This window comes from Pan troglodytes, chromosome 12 (assembly GCF_028858775.2).
Source record: "Pan troglodytes isolate AG18354 chromosome 12, NHGRI_mPanTro3-v2.0_pri, whole genome shotgun sequence".
Classification (NCBI taxonomy): domain Eukaryota; kingdom Metazoa; phylum Chordata; class Mammalia; order Primates; family Hominidae; genus Pan; species Pan troglodytes.
The window spans coordinates 95,721,766-95,737,816 of record NC_072410.2 but is presented as its reverse complement, the minus strand read 5'-3'; the positions used below and the strand labels follow the sequence as shown (position 1 = coordinate 95,737,816).

Here is a 16,051-nt window from a genome sequence, read left to right as displayed (position 1 = left end):
CGTGCGTGAGTGCGCATGTGCGCGTGTGCGAGTCCGCGTGTGCTCGTGAGTGCGCTCGTGTGCTTGTGCGGGTGTGCACATGCGTGTGACATTGTGAGCGTGCGTGTGAGCATGTGTAAGGATGCACGTGTGTGAGCGTGCATGTGTGCGCGGATGTGTGCGTGTGCCTGTATGCACACATGTGAGTACAGAGAGACCAAGAGACAGTGAGGCCAGTGTGCATCAGAAGTATGTTTAACTGTGCTCATGCTTTGGTTGCCACTTTCTCTGCCTGAGGGACCCAGATGTATGTGACAAAATGGAACCTAACTTACTGTTAGCATGTGCGGTTGTGGCTGGCATGTGTGGCTCTGTGTATGAGGAATTTGTGACACGGTAGGGGGTATTTTGTGTGACTGTGCATCCGTGTGATAGTGTGGGCTTCAGGGGCCGGGCGTGGTGGCTCACACCTGTAATCCCACCACTTTGGGAGGCCAAGGCGGGTGGATCACGAGGTCAGGAGATGGAGACCATCCTGGTTAACACAGTGAAACCCCGTCTCTACTGAAAATACAAAAACATTAGCCAGGCATGGTGACGGGCGCCTGTAGTGTCAGCTACTCGGGAGGCTGAGGCAGGAGGATGGCATGAACCTGGGTGGTGGAGCTTGCAGTGAGCCGAGATCACGCCACTGCACTCCAGCCTGGGTGACAAAGCGAGACTGAGACTCCGTCTCAATAAATAAATTAATTAATTAAAAATAAATGATAGTGTGGGCTTCAGGGTATGGCCAATGTGTCACTGACTGCCCAGGGGTGTGGCGGTGCAGAGTGTTAGAGGCATATGTATTGGGGTGTCAGGGTGAACTCTTCCTGAGTTGTTTGTGACACTCCATCACAGCGACACTGTCATCACAGCGACAAGCCCACTCTCATCCTGTCCTCCTCCCAGTGATGAACACTGCTTGTCACTGCCTTTTTAGATCACGGATTCTGCTGGTTTTGGCAATACCTCTCCTACCTCTGGTCATTTCAAAAAGGTCTCCATTTTCTTCACCGTCAGAGTTCCTCAGGGCCCTCTCCTCACTTTCCATCTGCTCATGTGCTCATCTGCTCACCTAGCTCCCATCACTGTTATGCATTGACTCGTGTCCTTCACAAAGTTATATGTTGAAGTCTTAACCTCCAATACCTCAGACTGTGACCTTATTTGGAAATAGGGTCATTGCCGATGTAATTCATTAAGATGAGGTCATACTGGAGTAGGGTGGGCCCCTAATCAATATGACTGGTGTTCATCTCAAAAGAGGAAATGTGGACACAGACACACACATAGGAAGAACATTGCTATGGCCTGAATATCCCACCAAATTCATGTGCTGAAACTTAGTCCCCACTGTGGTGATATTAAGAGGAGGAAGCCGGGCACAGTGGCTCACACCTGTAATCCCAGCACTTTGGGAGGCCGAAGTGTGAGGATCTCTTGAGGCCAGGAGTTTTCGACCAGTCTGGGCAACATAGTGAGACCGTGTCTCTACAATAAATAAATAAATAAAAATTAGGCATGGTGGTGCACGCCTGTAGACCCAGCTATTTGGGAAGCTGAGGCAGGCAGATCCCTTGAGTCCAGGAATTTGAGGTTACAGTGAGCTGTGATCCTGCCACTGCACTCCAACCTTGGTGACAGAGCGACATCCTGCCTCTGAAAAAAACCAAAAAGGAGTAGGGCCTTTTGGGACATGATGAAACCATGAGGGCTCTCCCCTCATGAAGGGATTAATGACCTTATGAAAGAGGTTTCTGAGAGAGTTCACCCCTCTTGCTCTCTTGCCTTTCTGTCCCTTCCATCACATGAGGAAACCCAGACGCACCAACTCTGAGGAATGGACCTTCACAGACACCGAACCTGCCAGTGCCTGGATCTTGGACTTCCCAGTCTCCAGAACTGTGAGGAATAAATTTCTGTTGTTTGTAAATTACTCAGTCTGTGGCATTTTGTTATAGCAGCACAAACTCACTAAGATGTTTGTGAAGATGAAGACAGAGATCAGGGTGATGCTTCTACCAGTCAGGGAGTGCCAAAGATTTCCAGCAAAATGCCAGAAGCCAGGGGAGAGTCATGGAATAGATTATTCCTCACAGTTCCCAGAATGAACCCACCCTACTGATATTTCAATCTTGACTTCTAGTCTCCAGAAGTGTGAGACAATAAATCTCTGTTGTTTAAGACAGTCCCCAACCTTTTTGGCACCAGGGACCAGTTTCAGAGAAGACAATCTTTTTTTTTTTTTTTTTTGTATTTTTTTAGTAGGGACGAGGTTTCACCATGTTGGCCAGCCTGGTCTCGAACTCCTGACCTCAGGTGATCCGCCTGCCTTGAACTCTCAAAGCATTGGGTGTTACAGGAGTGAGCCACCGTGCCCAGCCTCAGAGAAGACAATCTTTCCACAGATCAGAAGGGTTGGGGGTGAGGGGGATGGTTTTGGGATGAAACTTCCACCTCAGATCAACAGGCATTAGATTCTAATAAGGAGCACGCAACCTAGATCCTTCTTGTGTGCAGTTCACAATAGGGTTTGCGCTCCTATGAGAATCTAATTCCACTGCTGATCTCAGGCAGTAATGCTTGCTCATCCTGCTCACCTTCTGCTATGCCACCTGGTTCCTAACAGGTCATGGACCAGTACCAATTTGCAGCCCAGGGGGTTGGGGACCCCTGGTTTAAGACACCCAGTTTGTAGTGCTTTCTTACAGCAAACTGCCAACTAAGACACCACCTAAATGCTGATGATTGCCAATTCTCCACCTCCAATCTCTAAGCCCCAGGCCACTTCAGGCATTGAATATCCTACTAATTTGTGCCTGAGTTTTAATTTATAAAGGTGGCTGAGTGAGGACATGAAGAGGTCACTGCTATTGAAAGAAAAGCTTAATGTTATTCGCAGTTCCCCTAGAAACAAAAGGCACGGTCACAGGGGGAGGTGCCAGTGTCACTCAGGAGGCAGAAAGAAGCGAGGGGAAGGTACAGGCCTTTATTGGGGTTTACTTCTCCCAGTAAGGCAGGAGAAGCAGTTTGGGACTGGCTAGTTTGAATAATTCCAGAGTGCTCTGGGGCACAGGGACAGGTCCTGGTTACCTGGTCCTGGGTTGATTTAGGGCAGGGGAGATACTGGCTTGGAATGTGAAAGTTAGAGAAAGGAAGTGCTCAGAGTATGAGCTCTGGATTGTAGGGGAGATGTAAACAAACTTGGCCATTAGGTTGGCCCTGTGATTTATGGATGCCAAATAGACAAATACAGAACCTAAGGAAACACAGTTAAAACACCTACCAGCACCCCAACTTCTACATGTCTGTGTCTAAATGCATCATCTTCCTCTTCAAACCTTCCTCTCCTCTGTTTCCCTGTCCCAGGGATGGACACTTTATATCTGTGCAGTCAGAAACCTGGAGGTCATCCATGTTCCTCCTTCTTCCCCTGCCTCCAATCTACTACCAGGTCCTATCAATTCTGCCACTGATCTTGAAGATCTTCACTCCTCTCCTGGGTATCCTCCAGTCCAGGCATCTTTTGAGCCTGGCGTTCTGTTAGCAGCCTCCCCGTGGCCTCTCTGCTTCTACTTTCCTCCTCCTCCAATCTATTCTCCAAGCAACTGAATGATTCTCCTAAAACATAACTCATGTCACCCTTCCCTTCTTAAAACCCTTGGATGGCTTTCCTCTGACCCTAGGATAAACTGCAGCAATTATGTGGTCCTTGACCACCCACATGCTCCAGCCACACCAACTTTCTTTGTTCCCTTAAGACATCCTTCACCTCCAGGCTTTTGCCTTTGCTGCCCCCTCTGCTAGAACACCCTCGCGTGAAGTCCGGGCACCTCCGCAGTGCTCCCATGGCAGCTGGTACTTCTCTTGTGTGGACCATGTTAAGCCCTGATGACTCGTGGACCTCCTAGAAGCTTTACGGTATATTGATACCTAGGCTCCTCTCCAGACCAACTGTATCAGGGGTAGGGCCTGGGCACTGGTAGTTTTAAAAATCCTAGATGATTCCGATCTGCAGTCAAGGTTGAAAGCCACTACTCTTAGTAGATGACCTCCTATATTTCAATGAAGACACGGACAGTAACATGGGGGGTCTGTATCAAGTGCCTGGTACAGGGCGGGTGGTGAGCAAATTATCTACTGTACGAGGACTGTGTGGCAGGGACTGTATGAGACAATGCAGAGTGACACTGCAGGAAGGTGCATGTGTTGCAATGCCACCACTGAGCAGCTGAAAGCTTTGTGACAGTGTGGGGTGTCACAGTCGGACAGTGACTGGTGAGGGTCACTGTGAATGGCTGTAGTGTGTGACAGAGGAGAATGTCACTGCAGGAGTAGCTGTGTCCTGTGTGTGACTGACTGCGAGCGCCTAAGGGACTCTGGCCAGGCTGCTGCACTCGGGGCGTCGCCGGGGAAGAGTTTAAGGGAGCTGGAGATGCCCCGCACCAAGATGGCAGCTGGGGGAGGCCGCTTGTCTCGGGCTGCACAGCCAAGAACCGCGGAGGGGAAGAAGGCAGGGGAGGGCGGGAGGCCATTCGCAGGTCACTCGGGTTAGATCCGCGCGAGGCACTAGGCGACCAGCCACCCAGCCCCGCGACCAACTAGCGCCGCCTCTCGCCGCCCAGCCCGGGGCACCGGCGGTGGGCGGGGCCAGCAGCGCAAACTGCCTGCAGCGGGGACCGGACCTGCACAGGCCGCCTATGGCGGGCGGCGGGTGGGACCGCGAGTTACAGCCGGCCAACTGGGGCCAGCCAGGAGCCTGAGGGTCGGAAGCCCCCAACACAAGATGCTGAGCTCCTTCCTGAGCCCCCAGAATGGCACCTGGGCAGACACCTTCTCTCTGCTCTTGGCTCTTGCCGTTGCCCTCTACTTGGGCTACTACTGGGCACGTGTGCTTCAGGTGGGTGCGGGTCCACCGCTCTGGCCAGCGGGTTTGGGTGTAGCGGGCAGCTTCCAGACACGGGCTTGAGTCCTTGGTGGGAACTGGGATGGTTGGGCTTCCCCACAGGTGAAATTTGCTACCACCGAATGGGGAGTCGGCTCTGCCTCCCTAGTGCCTCTGCATCCCATGTGATCCCCACGCCAGCTGGGCCTTTTGGGTACCGGAGGGTGCTGCTCCCTATAATGTGGACAAGCATTTGGGGAAAGGTGGGGTGGAAGGCATCCTGAGGTATCAGAGATGTGCACACTTTGCGTTCCTTTTTAGGTGGTTTAGCTGAGTCAGCTGCACTGAAGGAAGGAACCAGAGGTCTGTGGGTCACGGCTAACTCCCAATACCACCCACCCCCCAAATAGCTTAGTAGGACCTCCCTTCCCTTAAGGGCTGGCTGAGGTCAGAACTGGCCTAGCTCAGAACTGATGGATGACCCTAACTGTCCTTGCTCATTCAGCCGTTTTATGTTCCAGGCTCTCCATACAGTGTGATGAGAAAGTTTGAAGAGGTTGATTTTGATGAATTTGGAGATTTTTCTCACTGAAATTTAGATATATACATAATTTACATATCCAGGAAAAGCCAAATCTCTTCATCTTCATTAAACTCTGTTCTAGGTAGCTGAGTCTAACAAGACACCTACTGGTTCGAGTCCTTTAAAAAGGTCTATAGGAGACTTTAGTGTTACCTAGACTTTTCCATATTTTCAGAGCTTTCTACATTAGCATATATTGTTTACTAAATGTCTTCCTTAGGGCCGGGTGTGGTGGCTCACGCCTGTAATCCCAACACTTTGGGAGGCAGAGGCGGGAGGATCGCCTGAGATCGGGAGTTCGAGAGCAGCCTGACCAACATGAAGAAACCCCGTCTCTACTAAAAATACAAAAATTAGCCAGGCATGGTGGCACATGCCTATAATCCCAGCTACTCGGGAGCCCGAGGCAGGAGAATCACTTGAACCTGGGAGGCGGAGGTTGCAATGAGCCTCGTGCCATTGCACTCCAGCCTGGGCAACAAGAGTGAAACTCCGTCTCAAAAAAAAAAAAAAAAGTCTTCCTTAATAAAACAGTTAAAAACTCCAAGCCTCACAATACTCTGTAGGCCTCACTTTATACATCAGATTTGGAAGGTCACTTCAGAACAAAACTGCCCCTAAGGAAACACTTTCCTTTACTTGCAACTAGCTGCACAGAAATCTGGGCCCCTGCTGCTTTATAGACTAAACCCTTTATAAGCTAACGAATACTGGTTAAAATGCAGGAAAAGTGCCATTCTGGAGGCCCTCTAGATATGGTGTTTGGATTGGCCAGCACTGTAATGGATCTATACTGATTTAAGCATAGCAACCAGTGCCATATTGTAATACTAATTCATTCTCAGGAGGGAGTCAAGAAACATTTTCTTGAGTTAAAATCAAATTAACCCACATAAATCAAACCTGTGAACAAATTTATAAGACTTGTTCCACATTACTGGGCCGTTTGACCAAGGAATTAATAAACTGATAGTAACTCAGCCGAGCACAGTGGCTCATGCCTGTAATCCCAGCATTTTGGAGGCTGAGGCGGGCGGATCACTTGATGTCAGGAGTTCGAGACCCGCCTGGCCAACATGGTGAAACCCCTATCTCTACTAAAAATACAAAAATTAGTTGGGTGTGGTGACGCAAGCCTGTCATCCCAGCTACTCAGGAGGCTGAGGCAGGAGAATCGCTTGAACCCAGGAGGCGGAGGTTGCGGTGAGCTGAGATGGCACCACTGCACTCCAGCCTGGGTGTCAGAGCAAAACTCCGTCTCAAAAAAAAAAAAAAAAAAAAGGATAGCAACTCAAAATCTTGGCAATTAGGAGGCAATACCCGACAGTGACTAGACAGCGCAGGCTCTAGAGTCAGACAGACCTGGGTTTGAATCTCCTGCTCTGCCACTAACTAGCTCTGGCAAGCTTCTGGCCCTTGACAAGTTATTCAGCATTCAAATCCGTTCACATAGGGGGATCACAGAACCTATTTCATGGAACTGTTATGAAAATCACAAGACAAAATTTGTGTGAAGTGCTTAGCAGAATGCCTGGAGCTTAATGAGAACTCAACAAATCTTACCTACAAGTACTGGTGGTAATGTCATAGTTAATAATTTTGTTTTGCCTCTTGCTTGCTGTGTAACTGGACAAACCACTTAATCTCTGTCAGTCATAACTTCTTCACTTATAAAATATCTCATAAGTTTGGGCTTAGCCCAGTGCCTGCACACGACTGACAGCTGTCATAATTCCAGGGCTTAAGGACTAGGGTCCAAAGTCACATCTCCCAACAGTTGCACTATCAACTTGGCCTCTCTACCATTTGCCCCTGTAGACCATAGGAACTGTACTGGAGATAGAAATCTGGTCCTCATGTTCCTTAGGGCCCACTGCGGATATGCAGTTTCTATTCTTGAACCTATGGCATACTCCTCCTTCACATGCCTTCCACGTGGCTAGGCTCTCTCATTCACTTGATGTCTGTCCAGAACACAGCAGAGAAGCTGAAAGTCAGGGCTCAGTGCCCACTGACCTCATCTGTCCCTGTTATTTCATCCTTGTCACCTTCCCCCTAGCTGGCATGAAGGAAGAAAAAAATCGATTCACATTAGGGCTGTTCTTCCTTTAGAGCACAATCTAACAGCAGGGGCCCCACAAGTAAGAGAAGATAAGGTCCCCGGTAGAAAGAAGCCCCTTAGGCCAGACGCAGTGGCTTACACCTGTAATCCCAGCACTTTGGGAGGCCGAGGCGGGCGGATCACGAGGTCAGGAGATCGAGACCATCCTGGCTAACACGGTGAAACCCCATCTTTACTAAAAATACAAAAAAAAAAAAAAAAATTAGCCAGGTGTGGTGGCGGGCACATGTAGTCCCAGCTACTCGGGAGGCTGAGGCAGGAGAATCGTGTGAACCCGGGAGGCGGAGATCTTGCAGTGAGCCGAGATCACGCCACTGCACTCTAGCCTGGGCAACAGAGTGAAACTGTGTCTCAAAAAAACCCCTTGGCAGTGAGCAAGAACATTAGAGAACAGGAATATGCAGATGAAGTGGTGCTAAAATCAGGAGCCAGAGTGGCCAGAGTCAGTCTTAGGAAGAAGACAGTGTAGCTTCATCTTTTTTTTTTTTTTTTTTAAGATGGTGTTGCTGGGCACAGTGGCTCACGCCTGTAATCCCAGCACTTTGGGAGGCCGAGGCGGGTGGATCATGAGGTCAGGAGATCGAGACCATCCTGGCTAACACAGTGAAACCCCGTCTCTACTGAAAGTACAAAAAATTAGCCAGGCGTGGTGGTGGGCGCCTGTAGTCCCAGCTACTTGGGAGGCTGAGAGAGGAGAATGGCGTGAACCCGGGAGGTGGAGCTTGCAGTGAGCCGAGATTGCGCCACTGCACTCCAGCCTGGGCAACAGAGCGAGACTCTGTCTCAAAAAAAAAAAAAAAAGAAAAAAAAAAGATGGTGTCTCGCTCTATCACCAGGCTGGAGTGCAGCGGCACGACCTCGGCTCACTGCAACCTCTGCCTCCTGGGTTCAAGTTATTCTCCTGCCTCAGCCTCCCGAGTAACTGAGACTACAGGCGCTCACCACCATGCCTGGCTAATTTTTGTACTTTTAGTAGAATCGGGGTTTCACCATGTTGGCCAGGATGGTCTCCATCTCTTGACCTTGTGATCCACCCACCTCGGCCTCCCAAAGTGCTGGGATTACAGGCATGAGCCACTGCGCCTGGCCGGCTTCATTTTCAACTGCAAAGTAAAGGCTGAAGATTGAATGGTGCTGCATTTCTTCAGCCCCTGCCCAGAACCCCGACTTTTTCTGCAGGGGATCAGCTGGGCACTTATTTATTGACAGGGTCTCACTATCGCCCAGGCTAGAGTACAGTGGTGCTATCATAGCTCACTGCAGCCTTGAACTCCTGGGCTCAAGTGATCCTCCCACCTCAGCCTCCCAAGTGGCTGGGACCACAGGCGCACACCACTGAGCGTGGCTGTTTACATCACCTGCTCTCTCCAAAATGGGTTTGGGGCATGGATAGGCTGAGCAGGAAAGTCAGCACTCAGTCAACTCAGCAGCTCCCAGTTCAGGGTCAATTCTGGGCAGTGACACTCCAGGACTGGGTTTTTTAGGGGCTCTAGCTGGAGTGTATTATCAGACTTGGCCATTCAACTGAGCTGTGCTGAGTATCTCACGTGCAGACAAAGCAGGGTCCTCCAGGCTGGGCTCTGGAGAGGGGGCCCCCTCACCCTCTGGTGTTGGGTGCCTCACTAGCTTGGTGCAAAAGTCAGGGAAGTGGGGCAGACTGCTGTGTGATTACAGAGGCCTCGGCTGGTGGCTGGGCCGCAGTTTCTGGCCTTCCTGGAGCAACACTGTTCCATCACCACCGAGACTTTCTACCCAACGCTGTGGTGTTTTGAGGGGCGACTACAAAGCATCTTCCAAGTCCTCCTGCAGTCTCAGCCCCTAGTCCTTTATCAGAGGTAAGAAGGGACAGAACAGGGTGAACATGAAACCCCAGGTATCTAGGGAAAAACCTATCTACCGCTTTTAAAATGTAGGTAATCTGCCTCATCTACATCCCTGTGTTGAGGGTTCAATGACAATGGATGTTATATGGAAGGGCTATATAATTGCACGGCCACCAGGTCATCTTTTATGTCCCCAACACACATTGTCAAGCCTTACTGTTTTACATGAAGAACACCCTCAGATGATGCTGATGGGAAGTGATAAGACTTGTTTGTGGGTGGGGCAGGGGGCAAAGCTTTTGAATTACATTAAGTTCTTAATAGTATCTTTGTGTGCCTCTTCCTCCAAAACCAGTGACATCCTCCAAACACCAGATGGAGGCCAGCTCCTGCTAGACTGGGCCAAGCAGCCTGACAGCAGCCAAGACCCTGATCCTACTACCCAGCCCATTGTGCTGCTGCTTCCTGGCATCACTGGCAGTAGCCAGGAGACATACGTCTTGCACCTAGTTAACCAAGCTCTGAGGGATGGCTACCAGTAAGGATGGGTGCAGCCCCAGAGTGGGGTGGCATCTGAGAACGTGTATTAGGGAGAAGTCAATCCGGACACTGATAGATAAGAAGAATGCTACACGGAGTCTTTGGACAGGGGTCTTTCTGAATACTGAAAGGGGAGAGGGGCTAAGAAGGGTCTGGCTAAGATGTACCTGTGTGTACCACAGGGCTGTCGTGTTTAACAACCGGGGCTGCCGTGGGGAGGAACTGCGGGTGAGTAGCTGCCTTCCTCATAGCAGCCCTTCACCCACTCCCTTTAGAGATCCTTGGCCCTGGGGCTCACCTCCTACCTATCCTTCCTCAGTTTCCCCTCCACCTTCTGGCCACGGTCTCCCTCCCTACCCAATGATCTGGTTTGCCCTCAGACCCACAGGGCTTTTTGTGCCAGCAATACTGAAGATCTAGAGACAGTCGTGAACCACATAAAGCATCGTTATCCCCAAGCTCCACTGCTGGCCGTGGGCATCTCTTTTGGAGGGTAAAGATTGGCTGGGCTTAGCCCAGAGGCCCAGTCTTCCTTTCTTTCCTCCTCCATGTCCCCTTCCTCTGTCCCAACTCACATTAATGCAAACCCTTCTTTCATGGTCCCTTGTCCAATTCCACAGGATACTGGTGCTGAATCACCTGGCACAGGCCGGGCAGGCTGCAGGGCTGGTGGCAGCACTGACTCTGTCTGCATGCTGGGATTCCTTTGAGACCACTCGCTCCCTGGAAACCCCACTCAACTCACTGCTCTTCAATCAGCCCCTCACTGCTAGGCTCTGCCAACTTGTGGAACGGTAGGGTCGTGGCAAGTGGGAGGAGGCAGTAGACAGAGTAGGATGGCAGACACTCCAGGCTCTCCTAGTGCTTGGTCAGTTCTCTCTGGGCTTCCTCACACGAGATAGTAAGACAGGGCCTGGGGGTGGGGGATCAGATCCAGGTGTCAAGCCAAACTCTTATGTACTTTTGCAGAAACAGAAAGGTGATTGAAAAGGTGGTGGACATAGACTTTGTACTACAGGTATAATATTCAGCCATGCCCCTGGTTCCCCCAAATGAGTCTTCCACTACCTTCCTATTCTTTATCATCTTAGCCTATCCTATGGTAACACCTGCAGGCCCGTACAATCCGCCAGTTTGATGAGCGCTACACATCTGTGGCCTTTGGATATCAAGACTGTGTTACCTACTACAAAGCAGCAAGCCCTAGAACCAAGATAGATGCCATCCGGATCCCTGTGCTCTGTCTCAATGCAGCAGATGACCCCTTCTCCCCCGTCTGTGGTGAGTACTCTGATTCAGGACACTTTGGCCCCAAGGAAAATGGGCCATGAGGGATGCAACAGACAGCCTGGGCTCCCAGTGAAGGCCAGTATTTCTAACCTCTGACCCTCTCCTAGCCCTTCCCATACAGGCCGCCCAACACTCCCCCTACGTTGCGCTGCTCATCACAGCCCGGGGTGGCCACATCGGCTTCCTGGAAGGGCTGCTCCCGTGGCAGCACTGCTACATGAGCCGCCTCTTGCATCAGTACGCCAAAGCCATCTTCCAGGACCCAGAGGGGCTGCCTGACCTCAGGGCTCTCTTACCTTCTGACGACAGAAACAGCTGACAAGAGTACCATTTGGGGTCTCAGTTCACTCTTTCCTTGTTTATTAAATATCAACTTTTCCTGCCTAATGGGCTGAGGTTCATTTTCCCATTCCTCAAGGTAAGGGTAGACTACCTAGGAACTTATTGCATCTTTAGGCCAGCTGGCTTAGTGCTACCCATCTGAACCCCCAGATTACTACCCAAGTCTTCCTTTTGCCCCTTCCTGCCCTAACAGCAAGTACCAGGCCAGTCCCTTCCCCAGCAAATGCCAGGGGCTTCATGTGAAGAGGAACTGGTCACAAGGCTGAGGGGAGGAGGAGAAACTGTTTCTGCAGGAAGGACAGCAGTGCCTCCAGGCTCTTGGGCATCTTCACATGTTTCTAGATAAAGGACAAGCTCAACTCTGGAGCCTCTGGTAGGCAGAAGAAAGGAGGCAGGGAGTATGGCCTGGGCTTCAGATACCGCTGTTCTGGATGGATCCACAGATGATGAAGGCAAGGTTCCTGGGACCTGGAGTCACGCAGGGCCATAACCAAGCCTTTTCACTAGAAGGGCAGGCAGTGCCCATTCATCTTGTCAGAGGCAACCTCAGCTGTGGACCCGAATGGAGTGAGCAAAGGGAGTCCAGGCCTCCACTCTGCTCTAGAGATGGCAGTGTCCAGGCTCCTGATTCCCAGGAAGCAGGGAAGCTAAAGGAAACCTGGAAAGGCACTCTGGAGCAGCAGGATGGTCACAATAATAAGCCCGACACACAGCAGGAGCAGGAGCCACACAGGAACACTCCCTGCAGGAGGGAAAGGGAGGAGGTCAGCGGGCAAAGGGGCTTCCCAGCCTGAAAACCAGAACCCTTCAAAGGAGGAGTGGCACAAAGAGCCCAGCCTCCGGGGGGCACGTTTCTGGTCGTTAAACGTGGGGTGGTGCCTGCCTGCCCTGCCCCAATGACTCACGCCGTGAGGGCAACAGATGCAGCTGGCAACGACTGTCCACAGCCACAGAGAACAGGGCAGTTTCATGGGACCCAAGGAGCTCTGGACCACGACCCTTCTCAGGTAGAAAGGCCACATCCGTCACCACAATGCCATGGGCCTCCCTCACGTAGTAGAGGCACTGTGGGCAGAAGGAATACCAGTGAGGAAAGGCCTAGCTGGGAACTCTCTTTCTGGAAAGCATGTTCCCCACCCCCAGGATTTCCCTCGATAGAATGGGCCAGACTCCTTCCTGCAAACTCAGGGTAGAGACAGGCCTACAGTCCACCCACAGGGCCATGCCAACCTCCACCCATTACCTGGAGAGAGAAAGCTATGTAGATGGCAACAGAGCCAGTGACTGTGCCCAGGCCTAGGAAGGTGCCGGATTCACTGCAACAAACAATAAAGAGCTCATTGTCCTGGAGGCTTGTGCAGCAACCCTCATACCCCAATACCGGTCCGTAGGGACCCAGGCAGGACTCCTTTCCAAGCTCCCTCAGGGACCCCCTACCTAGCCAAGGCAGCAATGTCTCACACCTGACATCGAGGCAGGAGACGACTTCATGGCCACAGGACTTGGTCCGAAGGGGCAAGAAGTTGGAGCCATCCCAGGCTGTGAGGTAGCAGGGAGGGGGCTGGCGCAGGCGCTTGTGGGGAATTTGCACTGTGAAGAGTCGCAGGCCAGCAGGCTGGTCTGGAACCTGCCCAAACCTGGGGGCCGGATGAGGGGCTATTCAGCTCCTGGGGCCTGCCCAACCCTCCTCAGAGGTTTGTGCACCACCTGCACCCTGGTCAGACCTGGGGTAACACTCAACAAGTTCCTCCCCAGCTCTCCCATCCCCAGTCTTTTCCCTCTCCCCCACCACAGCTGGGCTATGCCTCTTTCAGCCACCCCCCAAAGTCTTCACACCTGCAGGCCTGGTAGCGGTAAGGTGTGCTGGAAAAGGTGGGTCCATTTTCTTGCCAGTGCAGCTGTGTCACCAGCTGATCCTTCTGCCACACAGAGGCCTTAAGGTCCCGGCCCACGGTTACCAACTAGTTAGGAATAAAGATTCCAAGGATGGACAGTTAGGGGATCCACTTATTGGGCAAGCAGCATAAGCACCTCCTCTCTCCTTTCTCCATCCTCCTCCCACCCCCAGCCCCTCACCTTGCCATCAGGCCCTAAAGCCAGGTCTTCAATCTCCCCTTCGTGGGCTTTGAACTCCAGAACCTTCTCCAGGCTGGGCACCTGTAGCCAAACAACCACCATGGTTAACTCAGGTGTCCAGCAAGTACACTGTGACTGATCCCCACGCCACCCCTTCTAATGGCCCCTCAATGCAAGCTTCATTCACAAGTTTCCCAGATGCCACGTTCAACTTCTCACAATTTTGATCTTGTTGCTACTGACATTCACCCTCCCTAACCCTGCAAACCCACACCTTCCAGACACGGACGTAGCCATCTGTCCCTCCAGTGGCAAGCAGGGTAGTATCGTGGTTGAAGCACACAACTTTCTGCAGTGGATCGGAGCTAAAGTCTGTCTGCACCGCCTGCAAATTCTCTACCCTGAGTTCTAGCCCCTCGTGCTGGGTTTCCGCTCCACATTTCTTCTCTGCTGGGGCTGCTCCCTTCCTTTGTCGAGGCCCCTGCTCCTTGGAACCTGTAACACAAACACTTGGCCAGGTTCCAGGCTTCTACAGTAAGGAGTACTGGCCCCTCTCTCCATGGCAGGTGCCCATACAACTTCTAGCTTGCTACCAAAACCCTACTTCCAGACCCACTTCTTTAGAGACACCAAGAGTGACCTTACTCGTTCAACCCTTTCCCCAAGGGGGTAGAGAGGGAGCTCCTCACCGGCCTTCTCTGCCTTGTTGCCCTGCTGTTGATGTGCCTGGAAGCGCAGGAGCTGACAGTGGGCATCCTGCCCTGCAGCAAGGATGTCACCAGCCAGTGCCAAGTTCATGGTGGCCCGTGTCTCTGTGTCATGGGAGTGCAGCAAGGAGGCACTCAAGCGCCCATTAATCCGCTCTAGCTGCAGAAAGTGCTGTGGGAGGGGGAACCCGGATGAGCAAGTTCAGGGGTGCCCAGAGAGCACGTTTAGGGAAGAGTCTGATGTCTTACCCCTTTGCTTTCTGCACGTTCTAGTTCACAAGGGTTTCTCCAGTCTTTTTTCTCTCATTTGGGCCTCACAAATCTACACAGTGAGCAGGACTGGGATTATTACCTCTATTTTACAGAACAGGGTGAAGCTCAGGAGAGGGAAGGAACTTAGCCTAAACCCAAATGCACCACTCTCGCCGCTGCTAGAGGGCAGGCAAGACCTCCCGGAAAAGGCCAGTATAAGACCCCTGGAGCTGCTCTGAGGCGGAGCTGAAGCGTTCCTGGCGACTCTGCAGCTGTGTGCAGTTTTCACTTTACCTTAAAAGCCTCTCCTCCGCCCGCTGAGTTCTCGACTGAAATTCGCGCCTGGGCGTCAGGCAAGCGGGTCTTCCCAACAGAAGTGGGCAGGGCCCGAAGCTGGAGTGTGGCCCGCCCCGCGACCCCCCGGCCACCCTGGAATCGCCGCCAGCCCGCAGCAAGACCCAGCCCCAGTGGCCCTGCGCTCTCACCACGCCATTCTTTATGCCTGTCTTGGCGGCGCCTCCTCCGCCCGCAGCGATGAGCAGCCCAGTGCTGGGGTCGACCTGAAGCGCGTACAACGGGAACGGAGCCCGGTACAGCTCTGGCGCCCGGCGCCGGCCCATCCCGCCCGCCGCGCGTTCACTGCCCGCACCGCGGCACCCAGGACATGCCGCGCCGGGCCTTCGACTACTGCCCCGGCCGCTGGTGAACTCGGCCCCGTCGCCGCCGGGAGCACTCCCTACCCCTCTCACACCGGGGAGTTGCCAAAACCCTGACCACCAGCAGGAAGCCGAGCCTCAGCTCGGCTCCGTCCAAGTCGGTCTCGCAGACGCGCACTGCGCATGCGCACCCGTCTCGCGGCTCCCTCCGCGCAGGCGCAGGAGCGCCGACACGCGTCAGCACTAGCCGGCCGCGGGGCCGCGTTTCCCGGGGCGGGGCTTCGGTTCTCCACCCCTGGCGCGGAGGCAGAGTCGCCCAGCACCGACTTCGCCATTTTTGTGCGGGGCGCGGGGCGCGGGCGGAGGAGGTGGAGCCAATGGAGGTTGATGAAGGTCAACCTTTAATAAAGAAATCCGACTCGCGCCTGTAATCCCAGCACTTTGTGAGGCCTAGGCGGGCGGATCAGGAGTTCGAGACCAGCCTGACCAACATGGAGAAACCCCGTCTCTACCAAAAATACAAAGGGCGTGGTGGCGTGCGCCTGTAATCCCAGCTACTCGGGAGCCTGAGGCAGGAGAATCACTTGAACCTGGGAAGTAGAGGTTGCAGTGAGCCGAGATCGCGCCATTGCCATTGCTCTTCAGCCTGGGCAACCAGCAACAAGAGTGAAACTCCGTCTCAAAAAAAAAAAAAAATCCTCTGCCAGGCACGGTGGTTCATGCCTGTAATCCTGTAATCCCAACACTTTCGGAA

General features: G+C 52.6%; 2 protein-coding genes across 6 annotated transcripts; one reads left to right on the top strand and one right to left on the bottom strand.

The window, feature by feature from the left end:
* Positions 1-4,336: 4,336 nt before the first annotated feature.
* On the top strand, positions 4,337-11,651 carry ABHD1 (abhydrolase domain containing 1). Of its 2 annotated transcripts, XM_525719.7 has the most exons (9): positions 4,631-4,921; positions 9,286-9,446; positions 9,790-9,972; positions 10,157-10,202; positions 10,355-10,467; positions 10,595-10,768; positions 10,944-10,992; positions 11,090-11,255; positions 11,372-11,651. In XM_525719.7, the coding sequence occupies exons 1-9, from the start codon at positions 4,808-4,810 to the stop codon at positions 11,581-11,583; spliced, it is 1,218 nt and encodes a 405-aa protein (XP_525719.3). In that variant the 5' UTR covers positions 4,631-4,807; the 3' UTR covers positions 11,584-11,651. The 2 variants fall into 2 exon arrangements, with proteins under 2 accessions (XP_009440458.2, XP_525719.3); XM_009442183.4 differs by lacking the exon at positions 9,286-9,446 and having other exon boundaries at positions 4,337-4,921.
* On the bottom strand, positions 11,595-15,536 carry PREB (prolactin regulatory element binding). Of its 4 annotated transcripts, XM_515352.7 has the most exons (9): positions 15,127-15,536; positions 14,372-14,561; positions 13,957-14,177; positions 13,683-13,763; positions 13,443-13,567; positions 13,070-13,243; positions 12,850-12,922; positions 12,512-12,671; positions 11,595-12,348 (listed from the first exon to the last, which is right to left on the bottom strand). In XM_515352.7, exons 1-9 carry the CDS (start codon positions 15,259-15,261, stop codon positions 12,254-12,256), a joined length of 1,254 nt encoding a protein of 417 aa, XP_515352.3. In that variant the 5' UTR covers positions 15,262-15,536; the 3' UTR covers positions 11,595-12,253. The 4 variants fall into 4 exon arrangements, with proteins under 4 accessions (XP_515352.3, XP_003949818.1, XP_009440457.1 ...); XM_003949769.5 differs by lacking the exon at positions 12,512-12,671 and having other exon boundaries at positions 15,127-15,517; XM_009442182.4 differs by lacking the exon at positions 13,070-13,243 and having other exon boundaries at positions 15,127-15,517.
* Between the last annotated feature and the right edge of the window lie 515 nt (positions 15,537-16,051).

Excerpts from the sequence above, each read along its gene's own strand:
- ABHD1 (XM_525719.7), top strand. The coding sequence starts at position 4,808 with ATGCTGAGCTCCTTCCTGAGCCCCCAGAATGGCACCTGGGCAGACACC. Across the intron at positions 9,447-9,789 it reads CCCCTAGTCCTTTATCAGAG|TGACATCCTCCAAACACCAG; the intron begins GTAAGAAGGGAC and ends CTCCAAAACCAG. Across the intron at positions 10,993-11,089 it reads ACATAGACTTTGTACTACAG|GCCCGTACAATCCGCCAGTT; the intron begins GTATAATATTCA and ends TAACACCTGCAG.
- PREB (XM_515352.7), bottom strand. The coding sequence starts at position 15,261 with ATGGGCCGGCGCCGGGCGCCAGAGCTGTACCGGGCTCCGTTCCCGTTG. Across the intron at positions 13,244-13,442 it reads TACCGCTACCAGGCCTGCAG|GTTTGGGCAGGTTCCAGACC; the intron begins GTGTGAAGACTT and ends TCCGGCCCCCAG. Across the intron at positions 12,923-13,069 it reads GTCTCCTGCCTCGATGTCAG|TGAATCCGGCACCTTCCTAG; the intron begins GTGTGAGACATT and ends TGTTTGTTGCAG.